The sequence below is a fragment of the Psammomys obesus genome, unplaced genomic scaffold (genome assembly GCF_907164565.1).
Source record: "Psammomys obesus unplaced genomic scaffold, mPsaObe1.curated_primary_1811, whole genome shotgun sequence".
Taxonomy (NCBI): Eukaryota; Metazoa; Chordata; class Mammalia; order Rodentia; family Muridae; genus Psammomys; species Psammomys obesus.
In genome coordinates, this window is record NW_026585643.1 from 5978887 (window position 1) to 6001332 (window position 22446).

The 22446-nt window shown below is 41.5% G+C and overlaps 1 protein-coding gene across 4 annotated transcripts in view; it reads right to left on the reverse strand.

Moving 5' to 3' along the window:
- Positions 1-22446, reverse strand: part of Nup58 (nucleoporin 58) — a 56529-nt gene that overhangs the window by 1784 nt on the left and 32299 nt on the right. The window contains exon 15 of one of the 4 annotated variants that reach the window (XM_055617251.1): positions 13096-13319. The exons of 1 other annotated variant lie outside the window; for it this stretch is intronic. In XM_055617251.1, coding sequence (XP_055473226.1) covers positions 13111-13319 — 209 coding nt within the window. In that variant the 3' untranslated portion in view covers positions 13096-13110. Of the gene's footprint in view, positions 1-13086; positions 13320-19191; positions 21265-22446 lie in introns of those variants that run through there. 2 more of the 4 variants (XM_055617244.1, XM_055617256.1) reach the window with 2 other exon arrangements.

A 22446-nucleotide genomic window follows, 5' to 3' on the forward strand; every position in this document is an offset into this window, starting at 1 on the left:
AAAGACATTATAAAAAATAACACATGTGGCATCAATATGAAAATTGCACTATTTTTCACAATAAATCCATAACATCCAATGTGAATTTAACAACTAAATTATCTCAGGTTTTTCTGGGAACTATTCAGTTTGCATTTTGATTTAAAAATAATAAATTGAAAATGTAGATTCCAACCCAAGGAGTGGTGGCACACACCTTTAAACCCAACATTCCAAAAGCAGAGGCTATACATAGAAATCCTGTCAAGAAAGAAAAGAAAGGAAGGAAGGAAGGAAGAAAGAAAGAAAGGAAGGAAGAAAGGAGGGAGGGAGGGAGGGAGGGAGGGAGGGAGGAAAGAAAAAAAGAAAGGAATGCAGATTCCTAAACCCAAGTTGTTCTAAACACACTTGATTGTTTAATTATAGATAAGTGTTGTTTTAAATGCAATATTCCATTCCTAGTTGAGCTTGCTTCATTTCAAGCCTCCCATAGCCTCTGGTGGCCAGGGGCTACCATTTCAGACAGTGTAGATTCCATATCTTTTCAACTACAGAAGGATTACTCACCAAGTTCTTGGTTGGCTTATAACAGGCCCACTAGTTATACTCATTATTTTCTGAGAGAGGATTTAAAAGTAGAGAATTGCTAACTGTAGAACATCATCAAAAAACACAGACAAAACACATGGAAACAGCTCAGCAGTTGACAGCACTTACTATTCTTGCAGGGGACCCAAGTTTGCTTCCCATTCGCTCCCAATAGTCTTGTAGCTCCCATTCCAGGGATCTAATGCCCTCTTCTGGCATCCACCTAGACCAGGGACACAGGGTGCACCAAGACCAGTAACTGCCAAAGCTCCCAGTGGCTGTCAGGAGACAAGCAAGCCCAGGCACTTGTGGCAGTGTGTTGCATTCACAGTCCCTGAGGAAGTTCCTTTCTGTTTTCCTGGCAAGATTCTGGCTGAGTCCATGACACATATGAAAGGACACTTGGAGCCATGCGACCAGTTTCGGGCCAATGTGGTGTACAGTGGTGAGGTAAGCCACTTTGGGATCACAATCTTACAAAGAAAGGAGGTGTAGCCTCCACTGTGTCTTTCCCCTGTGAGCTGGAAAGCACATTCACTCCACTGTTCATAAGAAATTATTCAAGGACTGGCCCCTAGAGGCGTGGGGCCTGTGCACCTGGATCCACTGAGCAGCCTCATTGACTCTGACTGCCTAAATGATCATGTAAAAGAGAAATAACTCACCTTGCTTAGCTGGCTACACTTGAGTCACTGACCGAAGCAGCTTTCTTCCCTATTTAAGCCATGTGGGGAAAGATCAGTGAATCCCTATAAACCAAGATATTCAGCCAGCTATTTTCTGTAATGGGTCAGAAGACCATATCTGCCTTCTCAACTGAACTCTACCAGCATACTGCAGAAGTACCATAGGCAACTGCAAATAAACAGACATGATTGTGCTCTAATAAAGCTTTATTTACAAGAACAGGCAGTGGGATGGATTTGGTTCACATGCCATAGTTTGTCAACCTTTTGTCAATACCATTCCCCCTCTTCCACACAAAGGTGTCTCACACATAAATAGATGACAGACAGACAGACAGACAGATAGATAGGTACAAATAACTTTTCTCTTGTAGTCTTTCCTTAAAGGGGAAACTAATCTATGTTCTGAGAATTAATTTCTTTGAGGTGACTCTCAGAAGAAAAGGTGGGCCAGGTGTGATGGCACACACTCCCAGCACTCTGGATGCAGAGCCAGGAGGACTAAAGCAAGTTTAAAGACAGCCAGGGCTACATAGTAAGTTCTAGGCCACCCAGGGAGGTACACTATTTCAAAACTAAACACACAAACAAAAAGGGGAAAAGAAAAGGAGGGACAAACTATGGCATTAACTGCTTATTTCTCAAAAAGAAACCTCTCTAAGTGTGATTTATTTTATGTGATTCTGTTGGGATGTGCGTTCAGGAGCCTCATAGAAACAAATGTAAATTTCCCTCTGAAAAATTTATCTTCAAGTCTCAAGGAATTTCCAAATGATAAATTCCCATCAAATATGAGCTCACAAATAATAATACAAAAGGGGGCAGACTAGTCGTGCTGAACAAATATCAGCAAGTAACAAACACAATATGACCCTCAATCGCTTCTTTTGGCTTTTTGAGACAGGGTATTGATATATAGTCGTGGCTGGTCTAGAACTTACTACACAGCCTCAAACTTAGGGAGATCCTCCTGCATGTGCCTCCCAAATGCTGTGACTACAAGCATGCCCAATATGCCTACACCTCCCCCCCCCCCCCGGTCACTTTAAACATTAAAATTATCAATGACAAATATAAATGGGTTGAATATCAAAAAGTGGCTAGATATGATTTTTTTAGGAACTAATTAGAACTTGTAGAAATGGAAAATAAAAATGAATTTAAATTAGATGAATTTTGAATAAAGGGTATAATGCAATTAAAACTACTAAGAATGTCCACAGCCTGCAAAGACAATGAGAACAGGAAGCAAGCAAAGAAAAGCATGACTGACTCAGAAAGAAAACTAACCTTTAATCTTAAGAGCCATTTATATTCTTTCAGTGCAAAGATGGGACTAAAGCTGGTCATTTCAAAAGAGAGAAAACAGAGACTATTTTCTTTATAGCAAGCCATGGTGAAATATCTGAGTCTTCAAGTAATGCTTTTGACCTCACAGACGATGAGGCTGCATGCCCAGAAACTGTTACTAGTTCAAGCCAGCCAAAAATTCAGCATGGAGGGGTAGGGACTCATGAAGTCCCAGCTCTAGCTGAGGAACTGCTGGCACCTGATGGCTGCTTGGAGAAGAGTCTGGTTTCTTCTGGGATAGTCCCTGAGAAAATGCCCATGCTCCAGCAGTACATGGCTCTACAATCATGTACATTCTGGCAGCAGTAAGTAGACTCAGGGTGTGTGTGTGTTGGGGGGGAGCTAAAGAGACAGCTAGAAGCAGAACTTAGTAATATGTAAGAAACTACCAGATGGCACTGGCTTCAAAGTCATGAAGGGATCATGGAGATCAGTTGAGGACAGGAGAGGACATTGGTGAAGGTACAGCCTCAGTTGCAGTGGCGACCCCAGTGTAATAGAGTTGCCAAGACCATAGGACAGCACATACACGGTATGACCACCAACGATTAGTATCAGGTGTAAAATGGAGTTGGCCAGAGCCTGAGACAAGTTATGTTTATTATGGATGATACTAGAGAAGTGTCAGACACTGAGTTTAAGACTTGGGAGCTATAGTGATAGATAGATATATATTTTTATCCCTTGGTTTCTCCCTCTTGGAAATGTGTGTGTGCGTTGGTTCCTCCCTCTTGAAAATGTATGTATGTACGTATATTTTTTTACTTAAGAGACTCTGGACTTTTAAAGAGCAGGTGGATTTTAAAATGAAACTTGGACATTTAAAGTGTTGAAAAATTTAAAGACTATAAGACTTTAAGTTGGACTGTTTTAACATGAGATCTTGAGACAAACAAAAAGGAAGAGATATGGCTTAATAGTGATGTGTTTAAGCATGCCAAGTTGATAAGGAATGAGAAAAGAAAGAAACCATAAGTGTTTTATAAAATTCTTAAAATAATTTTTAAAAGCAATGTCTACACATAATTTCAAAGCTAAACTTTTCGAACTTTCAAATTAACTTTGAATTTTAAAAATGGAGATTCATTACAATACTTTCAAGAGTTTAATCTAACCATACTACCATCAGTTGGAGGGGAAAATATTGTTATATAAGCAAGATGAACTCAAAAGATGAACAGGAAGACAAGAGTTCCAAGTTCTCCTGTGCAGCTCCTTAGAATTGTGTTTACACAAATTCCTTTAAAAGGGACCAGCTTTGAGTGGGAAGAGGAATGGGAGGATAAGACAGAAAAGGATGTTGAGAAATAGCACAAAGGATGTTTGAACAAAAATATATGAAAACCCTGTTAATTTATAAGCTTCATATATATTCAAATAAAAATTCTTAATTGGGGTCACCCTACACAGGGTATGGTGCTCCTCTCAGAAGCCATAGGTTGCCAAATTAAAAATGCCAGTGCCAGATTCAGGATACTGTATCCCAATGAGAATTCTGGGGGTTTGGTTTCTTTTAAAAACACAGAAATATTTTAAGACTATGTTTTTGTTTTAATCCCAGGTGTGGGGATATGGGGCTCCTTTGCAGCAGCTATAACTTGTTTCATGCTCTATAGAAGAGGTGTGGTTTTGCTAGCTGCAGATAGTTTCTGTGACTGTGTGACATTTGGAATTCTGGGAATTCTTTAAAAGGTATATAAATGCTAGAGCCCCAATAAGTGGGGTCAGTGGTTGTTGATCATTCGGAGAGTTGTTGGTTGGTTATTGTTGTTCATGGTTGATAAAGTAGTCATGCTCAAAGAAGAGACAAGAAGAATTTGGATAACCTGATGGCAAAGATCAAACTTGCTCCAAGGAACTCTACAACCCTAATCAGCAGGGAGGAATCTAACAATAATGTTACCCGTTTTCTAAGCCCTCATTTTGTTCAGGCATCTCTTTCCTTTCCTCTTTATCCTTTTGTCTCTCATATCTAATGTTAGGAGGCTGAAAGGGTAGAAGAAAGAACCCACAAAGTAGCAAATGTTAGCTACACGATCCTCCCTTGAGTTGTTGTACAGAGGTGTCACAGAAAACCCCAAACAGTACAAGATATTGCCATTGCTTTGGTTAGTCACCAGAACTTGATGGCAAGACCCTTTTGCTGAAAACAGCACACATCTGCTCATAATAGGGAGGTCAAGTTGGTACTGACCAGAAAGCATCCTTCTTGCTGGCTAGCTTTTCTTACTGAAAGGTTCTATGAAGGCTGCTGTTAGAGAAAGTTATCAATGGTCTTACTCAGCTGTGAACTCAGTGAATTACAATGACCACCATGGCAAGATACACAGGGCAATAGGGGCCCAAATGTTATGGGCTGTCTGCTTCACAGAAAGAAACATATGCCTGGTACTGCAAATCTGGCCAAAAACCCATGGTTGGTGAGCTTACAAGCTCAGAGATGAACCCTCTATTACCCCACTAAATGCACATAGTATCAAATGGCCTTTTAAACTTGTATCTCTCTGCTGGTAGCTTGGTGTAGCTCTCAGACTTCATCAGAGAAGTTTCTTTCTGCAGTGGAGAGCAGTTTAACACAGAAACTCTCAATTGGTAAAAGTGCAGCCAATATATATCAGTGGGACACTCAGACACAAATGGGACATCGGAATCACACCTCCACTGAGGAAGAGTGGGGTGGAAGGATGGTAAGCACCAGAGATCAGGGACAGCAGGTGTTCTGGGCACGAAAGGACCACTGTACTTGTGAACTCATAGCAGCTGACGTTGCCTGAACAAAAAAATCAATCCAGTCAACATTCTAACAAGAAGTGGGAAGAGGTACATGGCCCCCACCCCTAACTAAGGGACGATGGGCAGGCCTCTAAGATTGGGAGAGTCAGTTTTCCTTAAGGGTGCATCTCCTGGTAGGTTGACCACGTCCTACTGGATGGCCACACAACCAGAAGTATATAGACAGTTACAAACTCGAAGCAGGCAGTTATTTTTAAAAATAAAAAAAAACAGGACATGTGGCAGCGGCCAAATGATCAAAAGACCTTGCGTGAAACTCTCATTTAAGAAAAATTTCAAAGGATAACTAAGTATTTGTGCAGCATCTACAGAGATGGCAGGAAAATGGATGTACTGGAAAGCATTGGATTTAATAAATCCACGTAGACTCACACAGACAAACTGCATGTTCCGTCTCACGTGTGGATCCTGGCGTATAATGTCTATGTGTGTGTACGCTGGTGGGAGAGGCAAGAGCTATGAAACTAGAAAGACCACAAGACAGAAAAGGTGGAGTTGAGCAGGACAGAGTGGGCAAGAGGGCACATGTGACATGAAAGTGGCAAGGAGGCTGTAGGCTATGGGAGAGTATGTGAAGGGGGTGAAGATCAACAAAACAAATCTATCTGAAGTAGTACCATAATAAAACTATGTGGGATAATCCAAAATCCTCTCAAAAAAAACAGGGACAGTTTTCAATCCTGTTTTTAACTGTATTAAAAATTCGTATATATACCCTCATAGTTACTGAAAAAAGAAACAACACAAAATCTGTTTCAGAGTGAGAATTTTTTAAAAAACTCATTAGAACCGTAGCTCCAACAGTCTGGAGGGTACAGTGAGATTTACTTTCATCTCAAAGCAGCATCTGCAGAGCCATAACCTAGGACATTAGCAGAAATCACACTTGTGTTGTTTGTCTAGACTTGGTATCCTTGAGTCCTCATGGTCAGTTACAGGGTAAACTTGCAAAAGAAGCAGGTGGGAAAGTGTTTGTGGCTCCAGAGGAATCTTTCTCCTGCCTTTTCAGTTTTTCAGAACATGGGCAGCATTATTAGCGTGGAAAAGCACAAGATTGAAGCTCTACTCATCCAACGACAGATAGGAAGGGTTCCACATGAAGAATACATGAGCTATGAGTTTGTATCTTGGCATTACTACTTAGCACAACACTCACTGAGCAGCTTCTGTTGCCTCTTGAAGGACAAAGGAGAGCACACACAACAAATGAAGTTGCTGGGACTAAATGCCAGCGTCAGCTATCCTAGAAGCAGGATTACTTTTAGTTGAAAATGAAAGAGATAACCTAAAGTCACCAAGAACTAGCTGAATGGTGCAGAGGACTAACTATGGTGCAACACACACACATACAAAGAGTTGAGCAGGAATGTGGGGAGCAGAGCACAACTTGCATTTTAGAGCCCTTTAATCTGTTCAACTTCAGATGACCATTCACAGTACTGGCCTCCTCTACTAGACAAGTGCTCTACTCTTAAGTTATCCTTGTAAGCCCAAGGACTACTTTTAATTAAAATGCCTGGCTCTTTAATGATGTAATACTTCATACAGTAAACTCATACTCTTTGCTAAAATCTAACTACTGTTTTGACTCCTAAGCAGAATTTTCTTGGTATCTTTATCAATTAACAAGAATCCTTTCTTGCAGTGTGTAGTTAAATTTAAAAGCCTCATAGTTTGCTTACTTGAATCTAGACCCAACCATTTGTTAGTTCAGTCCCTTTTAGGTTGTTTGTCTCTGTGTCCAGTTCCTTAGATGTCAGAGGCAATACTCACCTCAAAGAACTGAGGAGTTAATATTTTAGAGCACCTAAGACTAGGTCCTGGCCCCTTCAGGGTCACAGCTAACATTATTAGATACAGCCACCATTTCTTACCTTTACTGATATCCATAGCTCAGTGGCAGAGCACTTGACTTCTACATGTATTTCCATCGTAGCAAAAAATAAAGCAAAAACAAAACAATAACAAAAAACTCTAGTGGTTGACAACACACCAAGTGTTGAATTAATACAGACAAGGTATTCTCTCTATTTTAAATACTCATGAACACTGCAACCTTGGTGAGCAGCAAAAGCATTCTGAATTTATTGACAAATAGGGTAGTTAGAAAAGAAAGAAATGCATTAAACTGAGCCAGGAAAGTATAAAATAATAGAACTTCTGGAGGTATCTCCATACCTGACCTCAAGCAGAGCAACAGTAATAAAAACTGCATGGTACTTGCATAGAAATAGGCTGGTTGATTAATGGAATTGAAGACCCAGAAATAAACCCACACAGCTATGCACACCTGATTTTTTTACAAAGGAGCCAAAACCATACAATGGAAAAAAGACAGCATCTTCAACAAATGGTGCTGGTATAACTGGATGTCTACATGAAGAAAAATGCAAATAGATCCATATTTATCACCTTGCACAAAACTCAAGTCCAAGTGGATCAAAGACCTCAACATAAAACCAGATACTCTAAATCTGCTAAAGGAGAAAGCGGGGAAGACCCTGAACTCATTGGCACAGGAGACAACTTCCTGAACAGAACACCAACAGCACAGGCTCTAAGATCTACAATTAATAAATAGAACCTCTTGAAACTGAAAAGCTTCTGTAAAGCAAAGGATACTGTCAATAGAACAAAACGGCAGTCTACAGACTGGGAAAAGATCTTCATCAATCCCATATCTGACAAAGGACAAGGAAAGCAATCCTTTCGCATCATCCTATGAGTTCTCTTGGGCTATTTATAGGGCCACCTGGAGTTCTCTGCGCAGGCAAGATAGCTAGTCTTCAGCAGGAGTCACATAAGTTTCCCGTAGATGTTCTTGTAAAGGTCTCAACAACTCCTAAAAATCCAATAGTCACAGCTGCCCTTCAAGCCCCTCCATGATAGGCAAACCCTAAGCCTTCTTGCTGAAGAAGCATATTTTCTCCATGAGCTCAGTGAAGGGCCATGAACGGGCTACCTCTTCTTCAAAACACCCTTTGGATGCACTTCATCCTTAAAATTCCTGTAGCCCTTAGCACATAACTCTTTTGCCCTGATCTACAGTCTGTGGAACCCTTACAATCACTTCACATAAATTACATGACTCCACTATCCTAATGCTTTGCAGCAAGTGGGCACAAACATCAATGCACTGTGCCAAGCCACAGACATGACTGTAAACTACTCTTTGGAATTAAACAGATCTGGGTTCAAGTCCCAGCTCTGTGACTTAATAGTACTGTGACCTCAAGTTGCTTAACCTCAGCTACCTATAAACTGGAGATTTCTAGCCAGGCCGTGGGGCATAGGTTTATAATCTGTGCTACCCTGACGGCTGAGGCAGGAGGATTACAAGTTTAAGATCCAGCTGAGCTACAATTCAAGGCCAGTCTGAGCAACTTGGCAAGACCCTTCTTCAAATTAAGAAAATGAAATGGGGAGTGGGGGGGACGCCCTGGGAGTATAGCTCAGTGGTAGAGCACTTGACTTCTACATGTATTTCCATAGTAGCAAAAAATAAAGCAAAAACAAAACAATAACAATAACAAAAAACTTTAAGAGATTTTTGCTCATGGGTTGATACTAGGCTCCTATAAGGTCAGGCTCATGAGGGCCAAGTGTGATGCCCAGAACAGGTTCTACACAGTAAACACAACATACTGTGCTACAAAAGGACCACTTTTTCAGCAAGCCTTAAACTGGGTTCAGACTAACTTACTTATAAGAGAGGGAAAGAGGAAAAGATGCAAACCCTACACTGACACAAAATATAGCACAAAACGAATATTCCATAACAGTATTTCCAAAGGCACCACATTCACCTTTTGCAAATATAAATAAATAAATAGTTTGAGGTTGGAAGGATAGTACATTATTTGCAATAACTTACTGCCTGCATAGTTTTGGAGGAAACTAGGGATTGAATTCAGGGCTTTCTACACGCTATGCAAGTGCTCTGCCACCATTTTACACCAATGTCAATTCTCTTCAGATTAGAATGCTAATGTAGCTTTGTGTGAATAAAAATCAAAACCCCAGTGAGACTTTTTAAAAGAAAAGCCAAACTTGATAATAATGTATCTTAAGTAGTAAATGTCCTAGAGGTTGAACATTGTTGATGTGTAACCCCAGCTTCAGGAGCAGAGTTAGAAGATGTGACTTTAAGCTACATAACAAAATATAAAAATAAATTGGAAAAAAAGCTAAAACCAACAACAGCCAGCGAGGCCCCACACCTCCCAGGGGGCGACTACAGACAGTTCAACAGCTGTCAGAGAGAGAGGTGTCATTTTCTGCATCACGATGCACCTGATAAGTTGCTCTTGTTCTAGTAAATAGTCTCCTGCTCACACTCGGGTAAGAAACTCTAAACTCGGTAGGTCACACACAAAAGGGAGAAATGATAGGAATGGGGTCAGGGTTGGAAAGATGGCTCAGTGGTTAAGAGCAATGGCTGTCCTTCTAGAGGACCCAGATTCAGCAGCCAGCAACACGGTGACTCACAACTATCTGTTAACTCCAGTTCCGGGGGATCCAGTGCGTTCTTTTGGCCTCCTCCAGCACCAGATATGCATGTGGTACAAAGACATAACAAGCAGGCAAAACACCCTTACACACAAAATAACAAATTAGGAGGGGCTTTGTTGTGGAAAAGGGTTTCCATTGGAGGAGGTGAACAAGAAAAAGGTATGGGAAGTGAAAACAACTAAAATTCACAAACAAGTCAAACTGTCAATAAAAACGAACATACAAATTGAATTGTCCTAAACTAGATACCCCCATAAAAACAAAAGGAATGAACAAAAGACAGGGCTCTTTGTAAACTGTTTCTAGTAGATTATTTTCTTAATACAAACCACCCATGTATGTCAGATTCATTTTCTGCTAAAAAGGCTGAGGTGTAGGTTAGAGAAGATCATAGCATTAAGGCATGGTTCTGAACCCAATTGACTCCAGACATCTCATAGCAAAAAAACCCAAAAAAACAGTACCCACTAACAAATCCTATAAGCCATCAAAAAAAAAAAAAAAAAAAAGTCTGCTGCTTGCAATTATATGAATGCAAACAGCTAACGTGTGGGTAAACATACTGAAACATATGAAAAGCATATTTAAAAAGCTCAGGCCCAACAAGAACTGATTTACAACTGAAAATCAGTATTACGGAGAATTTGAGGACACTGACACTGCTACATACTGATAGGGATGTACAGAGCACCTTGAAGGATGGAGCGGTGGAGTGCGGGGGAGAGACAATCAAATGTTAAAACACATACTTTACATGCCACTTAGCAAACCCTTTTCAGAACCAATCACAAAGAAACATCAAACATATAAACAAAAGACAGGAAACCAAGCGAAGGGAAACCCAAGCTGAGAGCCAGGAAGCAGTTTTAGTCTACACAATACACTATAGCCCAGCAGACAACAGCCTAAAGGCTGAAGGCCATTCCACTGAACAGAGCCTTGTAGATCCTTCTGTCCCCTGGCCCCAACCAAAGCAATCCAGAGTGACACATATATTTGATTGGTTATATCAAGCTTGCTTAATAGTTTGCTCAACTCCCCCATAAGCAGAATTTTTCACCCAAGCAGCACAATTTACAAACCATTTACCGTGCAAAGAATGGGGAGAAATGTAGTTATAAAAGAGACATAGTGCGTGCAGTATCTCAGGGAAGCCAGACTCCCCTTCTTTATGCTAGAATCCTTTTTTGGGTCATGGAGCACTGTCGTGGCATATAAGCTTGTATTTCCATAGCATCATAACATGAAGGTCCATTTTTAATCTCAATTGAGCTTTCTATGAGCATGGTGATACAAGAGAATTAGAAGGCAGAATCAAGCATTCACACAGGATTAAAAAGCACAGCACCTATGAAGGTTTTGAATTGCCCCATGTGCCAAAACCATCTTCCAAATAAGTCTCTGGGGGCCCAAAACCTTTAAGATTTGGAGTGGGGCATAAGCAAGCTTTGTTATGCTGCCTGTGATGTCCTACAGCCTTTGCTGGTCTGTTTAGGTTGATCTTTCCACAGAGGAAAGCAGGTAGTCCAAGACCAAGGGGTTCTGGCATACTAAACTGTACATCTTGTTGATTGCCTAGCAACTCAAGAGGCGTTTTTAAGTTGTATTAGTCACAAATTCAACAACCTGTGACCTAATGATGGTTACCATATGGAAAGAGTATACTACCTTCTACCTTAGTGGCCAGATCAGAGACTATTGGGTTATATGTTCAGTGGGCCAGTCATTGTCCTCCTGGTCTCTATTAGAGCTGGTGTTTGTTCCTATCTCAGAACATCCAACTCTTGAATACCCACTGCTTGGCTGTTACCCCTTGAAGAGGGAGGTGGCAGGAAGGAAAAGGGCCACATGGAACAGCCCGTACACTGATAAGAGTCTGGCAAACTTGGTGGAGCTCAGCACATGCTGTTCTCCCACATTTCAGATGCACTCCCACGGGGCTCAGCATCGTCCCATCCCTGTCAGGGCTGAGAAAAACTGGACAGTGGGTGGGAGTTTGGTCCGGAGTCATTAGAGGACCTTCATTACTGAGTCTTTTGCATGGTAACATCCTAAAACCTTTGGCCCAAACATGCTAAGATTCCCACAGGGGAAGTCAATTTGCTTCCTCATCGAGTGACACCATGTTTCCCAGTGACTGAGGTGTTGAGTCAAGGCCCCTGGTGTTGGGTGGGGTATCTGATTTCATTACAGGACTCCAGAAGACTAAATCATCTAGGTGCCCAGAACCATTGATTTCCTGTGTCAAATCCCTAACATATGTAACAAGAGATGGTTAGAGACTAGACTATAGTCTCTGCCATAGCTAAGAATAGAGTGCAACCTCATAGTAGAAAGAACACTTGTATGGGTGGAGGCTCAGTGCAAGACACTAAGCCTTCAACACTGCAGGAGGGTCCCGGGGTTCCAGAGTTGGTTATGTATATTTCAAGCCAGTAAGGTCAACTTGCTTACAAACCCGACTCACAGCAGGATGTGGTTATACCCAACTAGCCAACTGAAGGCATGCCATTACTATGGTCCTCGATTTCTTTTGGGAACCAATTGCCCCAAGAATTTTACAGCTAACTTGTCCTAGACCCAAGTAGAGAGGGCTGTTTACATTTGAATTATTCTATTGACTATACTTCTATTCTTGTAGGAGGCTGTCACATGGTCTGTCATGTGGATGGAGCTTGTGTTAAGTTTCCACATATATCAAAAGATATTGTCTTCAGTGCAGAGGGTCCTGAACCAGTTTTCTTGTAAAAAAAATAAAAATAAAAATAAATAAAAATAAAGGGTTCCATCCCATCTTTGAACTTTTAAACCATTCCCAAAGGGGGAGCTAACAGGGGTTAAAGCAGGGGCACTGGTCTTTGTATTCACAGGTTCTTAAGGCCTTTCCCTGGCATTCAAAATGAGTTTGATATAGCAGGGTCCAGGTGACCCCATGCAAGTCACAGAATAGTTCAGAAGACCATGACAGAGAGCCAAGTTAAGAGCAACAGATAACAGCCATGCATCCTGTGCGAAAGAAGTAAGAGATAGCTAACAGGAGCCCCCTGGCCATGAATCCCATCTGCTGGGGCAGCCATCTGAACCCTGTTAGCAAAGGCCCAAACCAAGAAGATTGGACGAGGTAAAAGCAAGGGCTTGGCCATGCACTCGTGAGATGGTACGGAGAGCAGCAGTTTACTTGTCCCACCGATGGCTCATGAGGTCAGTTGGCTGCTGGAGGGACTGAAGCAGGGCCATTGTTCTCTGGTCTGGTTGTGCCTCTTGATCTCTTCAAGTCCTTTGGTAGTACAGCTGGATTCCTTCTAATGGTCAGCTTGCACGGTGTCACAGGATCAAGGACACATTCCCAGTTATTGGAGGCTGGCTTCTCTTTGCTATGATCAATCCTGGGAGTCACCTTGGCCGCCTTTACTGCAGTGGAAGTGGATAAAACAACGGTGAATTGACCTCTCTACAAAGGCTTCTGAGCCTGGGAATTGCATTTTTCTCTGTAGACTGCTTCTCCTAGTTTAAGGAGTGTGTTTGCAGTTAGGCTTACAGGAAAACATTCCTTGCCTTCATGATGAATGATGGCCAGGGATGAGCACAGCCCTGGCATCTGCTGTCTTACAGTGATATTACCCAATCCTCTTAAATTCCTCTGATTCTCCTGACAAGGAGAGGACACCCATAAAGGATTTCATAAACAGAGCTTTGTTTGGTAGATCTGATTCTTAGTAATAGTTTTGTGTTTTATCTGTAATTTTACTGTCCAGTTCACACATCAAACCTTTCAAGAGCTCTGTGGAAGATATGGCTTGTATAGCTTCCGGGGGAATTTTAACCCGGTGTCTAACCCTATAGAACAGGAATCCTAAGCCCAGAAATGATTTCTTTTAGAGGCCATATTACTTCAAATGCCCTTTCCATGAGCACAGGAAGGGCTTCTGTCCACCCTGAGGGTACACAAAGACAAGTAATCCTCTGTAAAGTCAACAACCAAAGTCTCACAGAGCTCCTCCAGAATTCTATAGCCCTCAGCCTGTGGTGGGCTAGTCCAGGCATAGGTGTTACTCTGTTCACAAGTTTACCTAGGGAAACAGGAATGTAAATATCAACCTAACGTCCCTTCCAGAGCCAACCAGCTGAGGTGAGGTCGCGGATGGAACTTTTAACAAATGCAGGGGCAGAGGCCTCAGGGATGGCTATCTTCACCTTTGCAATATCTACCACCCACTGGGAAGACAGTTCCCATTTCCAGTCTTAAGCCAAGCCATGTACCTAGCTGGCATGGAGATAACTAGGCTATAGCAATTGCCAGCTCTGTCCTTCCTTTGGAAGCTGGTAGTTTTCACTTTCCAGGTTACTCTGCAGTTGGCCCAGAAGTTGTATTTCCTTTCTGGTGTCCTCAACACTGCAAGGCAGCCATTTGCTCGGGGACTACGACAGGTCTAAGAGTTTTATTATTTCTTTACCATACTTTGTCTTTCCCTTCTGAGTTGACTGGGCCCTTTTCTTTATATAGGGTGCCATGCTCATAGAGCATGGTGCAAGCACACTTAAGAGTTGTAAATAGGGGGAGCAGCCTTACCAGGCCACAGTAGAGGACAATGAAGCCACTTTTGATGAGAACTGATAGACTAAGATCAGAAAGAAGGAGAGGAGGACCTCCCCTATCAGTGGACTTGGGGAGTGGCATGCATGCAGAAAGGGGAGGGAGGGTGGGATCGGCAGGGGAGGAGGGAGGGGCTTATGGGGGGATACAAAATGAATAAAGTGTAATTAATAAAAAAAATAAAAGATTTAAAAAAAAAAGAGTTGTAAATAAATATGTTCACATTCATCCCACTGCCAGCTGCAGCACTCTTGTTGAAGCTCTGAGTTCTTTTTGTGCTGGTCCCCCCGGGCAGGGTCTTTGCCTCAGTGGTAGAACTGAGGGTCATCGGAGTGCCCGACAGGCTGTTCTCCTTCTAGAAAACTACTGCCATCAGTAAGATATGCTGCAGCATAGTCTGTTAGATCTAGCCTGCCAGAAAACGCCTCATCACTACTTCAATGTAGTCATGATTTGGCTAGCCTGGCATAATGTTGCAGGGTTTAAGATTTTGAACCACTTGTAGGTAAATGCGTGGGTTTTCACATAGCATTGCCTAGTATCTGGCCATCCTGGCATTTGTGAGCCACTACTGCCTTTGTATCCCATCAATGTAATCACTGCATATAGCACCAACAGTTCAGTCCTTAGAGTTTGTCAGCCTCTGTTATCAAGGGCATTGTGGCAGCAAGCGCATGTAGCCCAAAGTCACAGAGCCCAGCTATTTAGAGATAAGCTATGAGGAAATATCAAGACCCCAACATCTGACAGTATGCTCACACACATAAAAAGATTTATTACATCTGAGAGGCCAAAGGCCTGCCTGATTTCGAAAGCTTTCTGTTGGTCTTTCTCCCAGTGCTATGGCTTCATAAAGCTGTTTTGTTTGTTTCTAGAAATTTCAGAGAAATTTGGTATGCAGACAGATACCAGCCTCTCCAAAAAAAAAAAAAAAAAAAACAAACCTCTCAAATCTGACAAAATCTGACATAGGGGTATGCGAGACTGAACAGAGCAAATGGCCTGCTTCCTCTTAGGACCAAGTTGCAGTTGACCCTATGACAAACAAAGCCTGAAATACTTGGCTCTTTCTTAGCAGATCTGTGAGGCACGGAGATTGTTTTGAGACAGGGCCTCTCTATGTAGCCCTGGCTGGTGTAAAACTCACTATGTAGACCAGACAGGCCACAGACTCAGTTTGACCCACCAGCCTCAACCTCTCAGTTGCTGATTAAGACCAAAATATCCACTCAGATTGGGGCTTCACTAGAGTTGTTACTCCATTTTCTACAGCAGGGTACAGAGTGTCTATGTCCCTTCCAGGCTTCACTGGCAGCTCTGGCCAGAATAAATCATCTACATATTGAAGCAATGTCCAGTGTTGCTGGTCAACCAGCACAGTGCCAAAAATGGTAAAGGAATTTTTAAATCTGGGGCAATCTATTTTAAGTAAATTGGCTTTTGTTACTATTTTTCAGGACCTTGCCATTGAATGGCCAAAACAGGCTGCTAAGTTGGGGGTGTGAACCTAGAAGCTGCTCCTTTAGCTTTAGAGAGAACAGCTTCAGCAGAACCAGACCCTGAAGGGTTCAAGAGTTGGGAACGGGACGCCAAGTTACTGTGATTTATTGCCCTTAAGCCCTGTACTGCTAATCATCAGCCCTTTATTTCTGGCCTGGCAATAGAGAGGTATACCCCCAGGCTGTTTAAAGGGACTAGATTTTCTAGATCTCAAGTTTTTTTAGACATTTAAAACTCCCAACTTGTGCCTCAATAAGGATCTTTCATCTGTTGAATGGGCTGTCCTTTGCCTTAAATTTGTGACCACTGGAGAAATATTTCAGGAGAGTCCGAGTAGGTTGTCTTTGGCCAATAAATCAAGAACTGTGAGAGGGAGCTCAGGTCCCTGTTGTGGCTTCTCAGACAGGACAAACAAGCATAGTTCCTTTTCTCAGAGGCCAGTAGGAGGAAAAATTTTTGCTTCCAGTCTCCCGAGAGTTTAGGTTTCTGGTCCTGGGGAAACAGTTATTTGAGCTTGCAGCTTTCTCGGTCAACTCGGCAGAGGCACTGTATAACCAGGATGGTATAGAAACTCATGGATGACTTCATAGCTTCCCAGGCGCCAATGGCTGGAGATGAGAAAAAGCTGCCTGTGGCTCCGCTCCCAAAATAGGCAGTATGCTTTGAAAAAGAGGTTTCATCACAACCAAACAGGAGACCCCAGTGTCCATGTAAGGTCAACTGGACAGCTCCAGCAGTTCTTTTGAGAGTGTGCTCTTACAGACCCAATGGGATGCAGTCTAGCTTACTCTTGTTCTCTGTGGCAGCTGAGCCTGCAATCTCATTTTCCCAGGGCCTCTAACTTTCACTGACCAGGCTGCTATTACCATTGAATCATTCAGCCTCTCTCCTCACCTGGTACCTGAACAGGCATTCTCTGCCTTCTGTGGGTATTCATTTTTCCAATGGACTTTCTATGGCAATATACACACTGGTCCTGAGTCAATTTCGGCTCTGGGAAAGGTGGTCTTATGAGGCTCCCTAGTGACCTCAGCCCCAATTTGGTGGGGCAGTTCCATGTCTGTCCTCAATAGTCTATCAATGCAGCAGCCTGCAAATCTACTTTGCTTTTTAACCTTTGATGTGCCTCACATTTGACCTCCCTAGTCTCTGGAACATTCCAAGACACTCATAGCAACTGGCTGGCATTCTTTCAAAACCTTCCACAACTTTCTACAGCTTCCATCTGGCATCTCTGAGCCTTGCTATCAAGGACTGCATTTACCCTTCATTGGTTCTCAGCTTTGAAGTCAAGTAGACTGAATGCTTCAGAACCTCTCAGAGTAGACTCAGGATTTCCACAGGTCCCTGAAACACTTGAGATTCCCCCTCCCCCGTGTTTATTGCCTTTCCACCTCCTTTTCTGATTAAAAGAATCTCCAGTGTAAGTTTACTCTGTCCACCCAGTAGATGGACACTTATTCAGTTCTTCAAACATACACCCCTTGCCCACGGTCAGGAGATAAATTCACTCCACTACCACCCCTTTGCCCAATGCTCAGAAGTCACTGCAGAGCTGGATTTTGTCTTTTGGTTTCCTTGTTTGTTTTAGCCAGGTTATTCAGACAGCTCTAGGACCTGTCCTTCTCTTCCACTCAGTGGAGTAGGTTAACTGGAACCCAAAGCAAATGAACCTGGGTTCTACCAGACTGATGAGCAGGTCCCCTGACCTGCTTCGTGGGCCTGGGTTCAGGTACACATTTGGGAGCACTTCTCCAGGTCCCCTGGAGGACACTCTCCTACAAATTAATGGCCTGTTGGTGCTAGGCAAGCAGCCACTCCCAATGCCCTGAAACACCCCCACAACCCAGGGAATAGTGAGGGAGGCAAAAGAGGTGAAACTACTTCCTGGTCAATGTATCAGAAATGCTGAAGGAAACCCTGGGAAGAGGAATACAAGTTGAGAGCCAGAGAGAAATTTTACTGTACATATATATTAGCCCAGCAGACAAGTCTACTGGCTGAAGGCCATTCAGCTAGACAGAGCCTTTTATTCCCTCTGTTCCCTTCCCCCCACCCACAGTAACCCAGATTGATATGTATTTTAATTGGTTTTATCAACTGAATTGCTTAAAAGAAATTGCCCTACTGCCTCCTAAGCAAGCAATAGAATTTACCACAAGCAATTTGTAGTGCAGTAGGGAGTAATTTAGTTACAGAAGTGAGACAGTGGGAGGTGCTGACCAGCCTGTTGCCAATGTTTCCTGTTAGTGTCTCTGGGCCCTCTACTTCACCACAACTTCTATAGAACTGAACCCAACTGACCATCAACAGAGAACAACTGAACAGATCACTCGACAGCCAAAGGGTATGGAACAGAAAAGAGAAAAGAATACGCAAATGGCAATCTCTATTCAGTGGACACGGCAAGAGATATAAATACCATGCCGCAAGGGGAGGGCAGCAAAGCCACAGGATACTTTAGGAGTTTTTGTTGTTGTTGTCAACCTACTTGTTTAGAAAGGAGCTAAGAGAAAAAAATAAAAATGAGAGTACAAAAGAAGAAAAAGAAAGCAGAATGAGCACTCACACACAGAAAGGACATTTTTAGAACTGTCTGCCAAGATAGACCAAAACCATTAGAGTACATGCTTGGGCAGGATAGGACTGAGACTAAGGTGAGGGAGCCGTTGCTTTTTACTCAAATATCTACCTACGTAATTATGATACTGTTATAATTTTCAGAAGATAAAGCCAAGTGACAAAGAACTAACTTTCCCTCTTTCCATTTGTACATGTATGTGCATGGGTGAATGCATGCGTATAGATATGCACACTGAGGTTGATGGTGGGACTCATTCTTGAATGTTCTTCCACCTCATTCCCTGAGGCAGGGTCTTCTTGGTAAAAAGCATGGAGCTTGCTGGTGTGGCTGGTCTCCCTAAGCAGCTAGCTCTGAGAATCCCTTCTCTACCCCTGGTGGCTGGAATCAGGAGGGCACCACACCCACCCAGCATTTACTCAAATTTCTGGTCTTCACAAGCGTTTTAAGAACTGGGTCATCTGTCCAATTTTAAAGACAATTTTACCTTTCATTAAAAAGAAAAGAGAGCAAGATCATAAATTACTAGTATAGAAAACACTAAAAGCCAACCAAAGAGAATACAGCAGTAATAAAATTAAATAGTACAACTGTTGAGACCTACAAAGATTCAAAGCAACTAACAATTTTATTGTTTCCGTAATAGGCTCTGGACAAAGTGAAGACAAAGGAGACAAGGACAACACTCTGACTCCTACCACAAATAAATGTTACAAGTCTCCAGTGGTTCAACATATGGAAATGTATATAAAGAAAAAAATAACCCAAAGAAATATAAATATTCAGATACTTGTAGCACAATACAACGTCCTTAAAAAAACAACAAAGCAGTATTTTTGTAATGGTATATGTAACTCTGATAGTAATTGAAAATGCCAAAGCATACATTTTTCCTATCCTTCCCCATAATCTGGACTGAGGATTGCAGAATTACAAAAATATACAAATAAAAACAAGTTTAGTGCTCAGAGACAAATTACTCTCCTTACTTTAATGCACCAAGATGCATATATTGAATTCAGGAATGCCAATCACTGTTATATGCAGATAAAATAAAACAGATCAACAATACTTTTATAATCAAACCCAACTAACATTATACTAAAAATATATATGTATGTATATACACCACACCTATTTTAGAAAAAAGGTGCCTTGGTGAAAATGATTCTGAAAATATTCACTGATGAACACTGTATACAAAACCTTTCTATGTAAAAAATTAAACTACTTCCATGCAATTCCATGTTATCATCCCACCCGAAATCTACTTTCACGCTGACATGGTCCTAAGGCAATTCCCTTTAGTTTCTCCACTCACTGAACACCAAGAATGGGCAGCACTGACAGAGGTCACATGGACAACCCGACGTACCTCCATGACATATACATGAGCTCTACTCACCCTTCAAACCAGGAAGTTTACAGCTGGTACAAAGACTTCCTAAAATGCAGTTTCTCTAGTCCAAATTAAGTACTCAAGACAGTAAGAGGCTGAGAAGTCACTTCATTTGGTTTCTCAATAGCCCTATTAGAAGGAACTCTGTATTGGAACAGCTAAACAAGTTCTTACTGAATTAACATTGCATCCTTCACCTGCATAGATTCAATTTGGCTTAATAGCTCTTTGCCCCAGAACATCAGTCTGGAGTTCACATACACTCCTAAAAGTCCATCTCATTTACAAAAAAGATTCTATAGTTGTAGCATGAGAATATGTAGGGTAATAAAGGTTTCTAAAATCTGATGAACCTTAGCATTCCTCAGTTGGAGTAGCTCCTAAGGGTTAAGGTATAAATAAATAACAACAGAAGAGTGGGGACAATAAAGTTGAATGGGTTAAACACTTATGTCAATAATCACTTACATCCAATAAACAAATGAAGAGACAAGGTATCCCAAGCTACTCCTTCTATAAGTGCTGAGGATCTGAAACATAGTAAGTAACTGAATACGCTAGAAAAGGAGAACAGTCTGAGGCAAGAGTTATAGGTGTGTAAATATATATTTTATGCACGCACACATTGTGTGCGTTACTCTATATATAATTACATACATATCCATAAGATGCCCTGAAGCACAGTTCTAAAGGCCTTATCAAAGAACAAACTACTTCTAGCATAGGCCCTAGAGTTCATACCATCTGCATAAAAAACCAATGTGCATATATATATTCACAGCATAAACCTTAGCAACAAAAACATTGCTATTAACACTAGGATAAATCATACGTTTAAGTTGATGGATTCTTTTTTTCATTACTATCAATTGGTAATTTAATCACAACATTTCTTACATGGAGAATCAAAAGTAATAGCAACAAAACTGCGACTAGATTTTGAATTCACAAGAAAGATGTTTGGTAAGGTAAAGAAAGTTCATTTCCAGAGTGAGGAATATCAAAACTTTATAAATCTCCCGAGATGCAGTTCAATTACTACATCATTAGAAAAATAGAATCATAGAATGAGCGGCGCCGGCTAAGCACTGCCAACACATTGACCCGTATGTTTATCTCTTTCCTCTTTTGTTTCCAGCTGGAGGTCTCTTCAACTGAAGGAGTTGTCCTCCTGTTCCAAACCCTGCAGAGGCAGGATTGGACACCCCAAATGTCAAACCAGCTGATGCCGTGATGCCAGGATTGCTGAAGTTAAACCCAGACGTACTTGAGCTGCCAAAGCCTTATGTTCAGGGAAGAAAATATTCAAATGAGAAGTTAAATCACAAAAACAAATATATAAAACAGGGATGAGTGAAAATCTCTATCTGAGAATAGACAATTTATGAGTAGAAAAGGCCTATGGCCCCTGAATTTCTAACATGGAGCTTTACAGAAAAATGATATAGCTAACAGCTAAAGGGTGTCTTGAGGGAGAGAAGTCTGATGATACAGACCAAGAAAGCAAGCTAGCAGACAATTAAAATCTACAGGAAAATTCAAACTGCCAGAAACTTCCTTGTCTCTATGCTAACATGTTTTATATGCACACATGATTGTGTACTATTCTGTATATAATTTTATATGTGCATAAAATTACATTATTACATACACATTATCAGCGTCTTCTTACTCAGACTCACCAAAAACATCTTAGAAAAGTCGTTCAAGGCATCTGCACCCGCCCTTAAACCCCAAGCCTTCCAGGAAAGCCCCAACCCACTTCAATGTTCACGATAACGCCAAAATGAATATTATAAGTCTTTATAATTAGCCTGGTTACCTAACACAGTATTTAGATTCTAGTTCTGATACTACTGATTACAAATCTTACTCCACTCGCACTGCTGACTTTAAATTTTTTTTTTAACAGTGTTACATCATTATTTTAAACATGCTACTTACACCTACATCACACATTAGGACAAGTCAGTATTTACAAATATAAAAAATGGAAAGGCACACAAAATTTGGGCTTTTCTACCAGAAGCAAATTAGACCTATTTAAAAATGAACAGAGAGGCAAGTTAGTCATTATTCATAAACTACACTACCCCTTAAAATCATAAGTATTAACAACTATTTGGACTGAGAGGTCTCTCCTAGTTGGACTGCCTGGTGTTACAGACCTACAGCATCAGCTACTCAGGAGGCTGAGGCAGGAACACAAGTGCATGCTGGCCTAGGTGACTCAGTGAGAGCATGGTTCAAAGTGAAAAGTAAAAACCAGGCTGGAGAAATTAGCTCAGTGCTACAGTGCTTGCCAGGGTGGATGAAACCCTAGTTTCCATCCCCCAGTACAAAACAGAAGTAAAAAGTTCTGGATAAAAAACAAAACAAACCACCAAAATGTAACTACTAAGTTAACAAGGGGAAAAAAAGCCTTAAACCATAAAGTCGGTCACTAGGATTCAAATTAATCTCT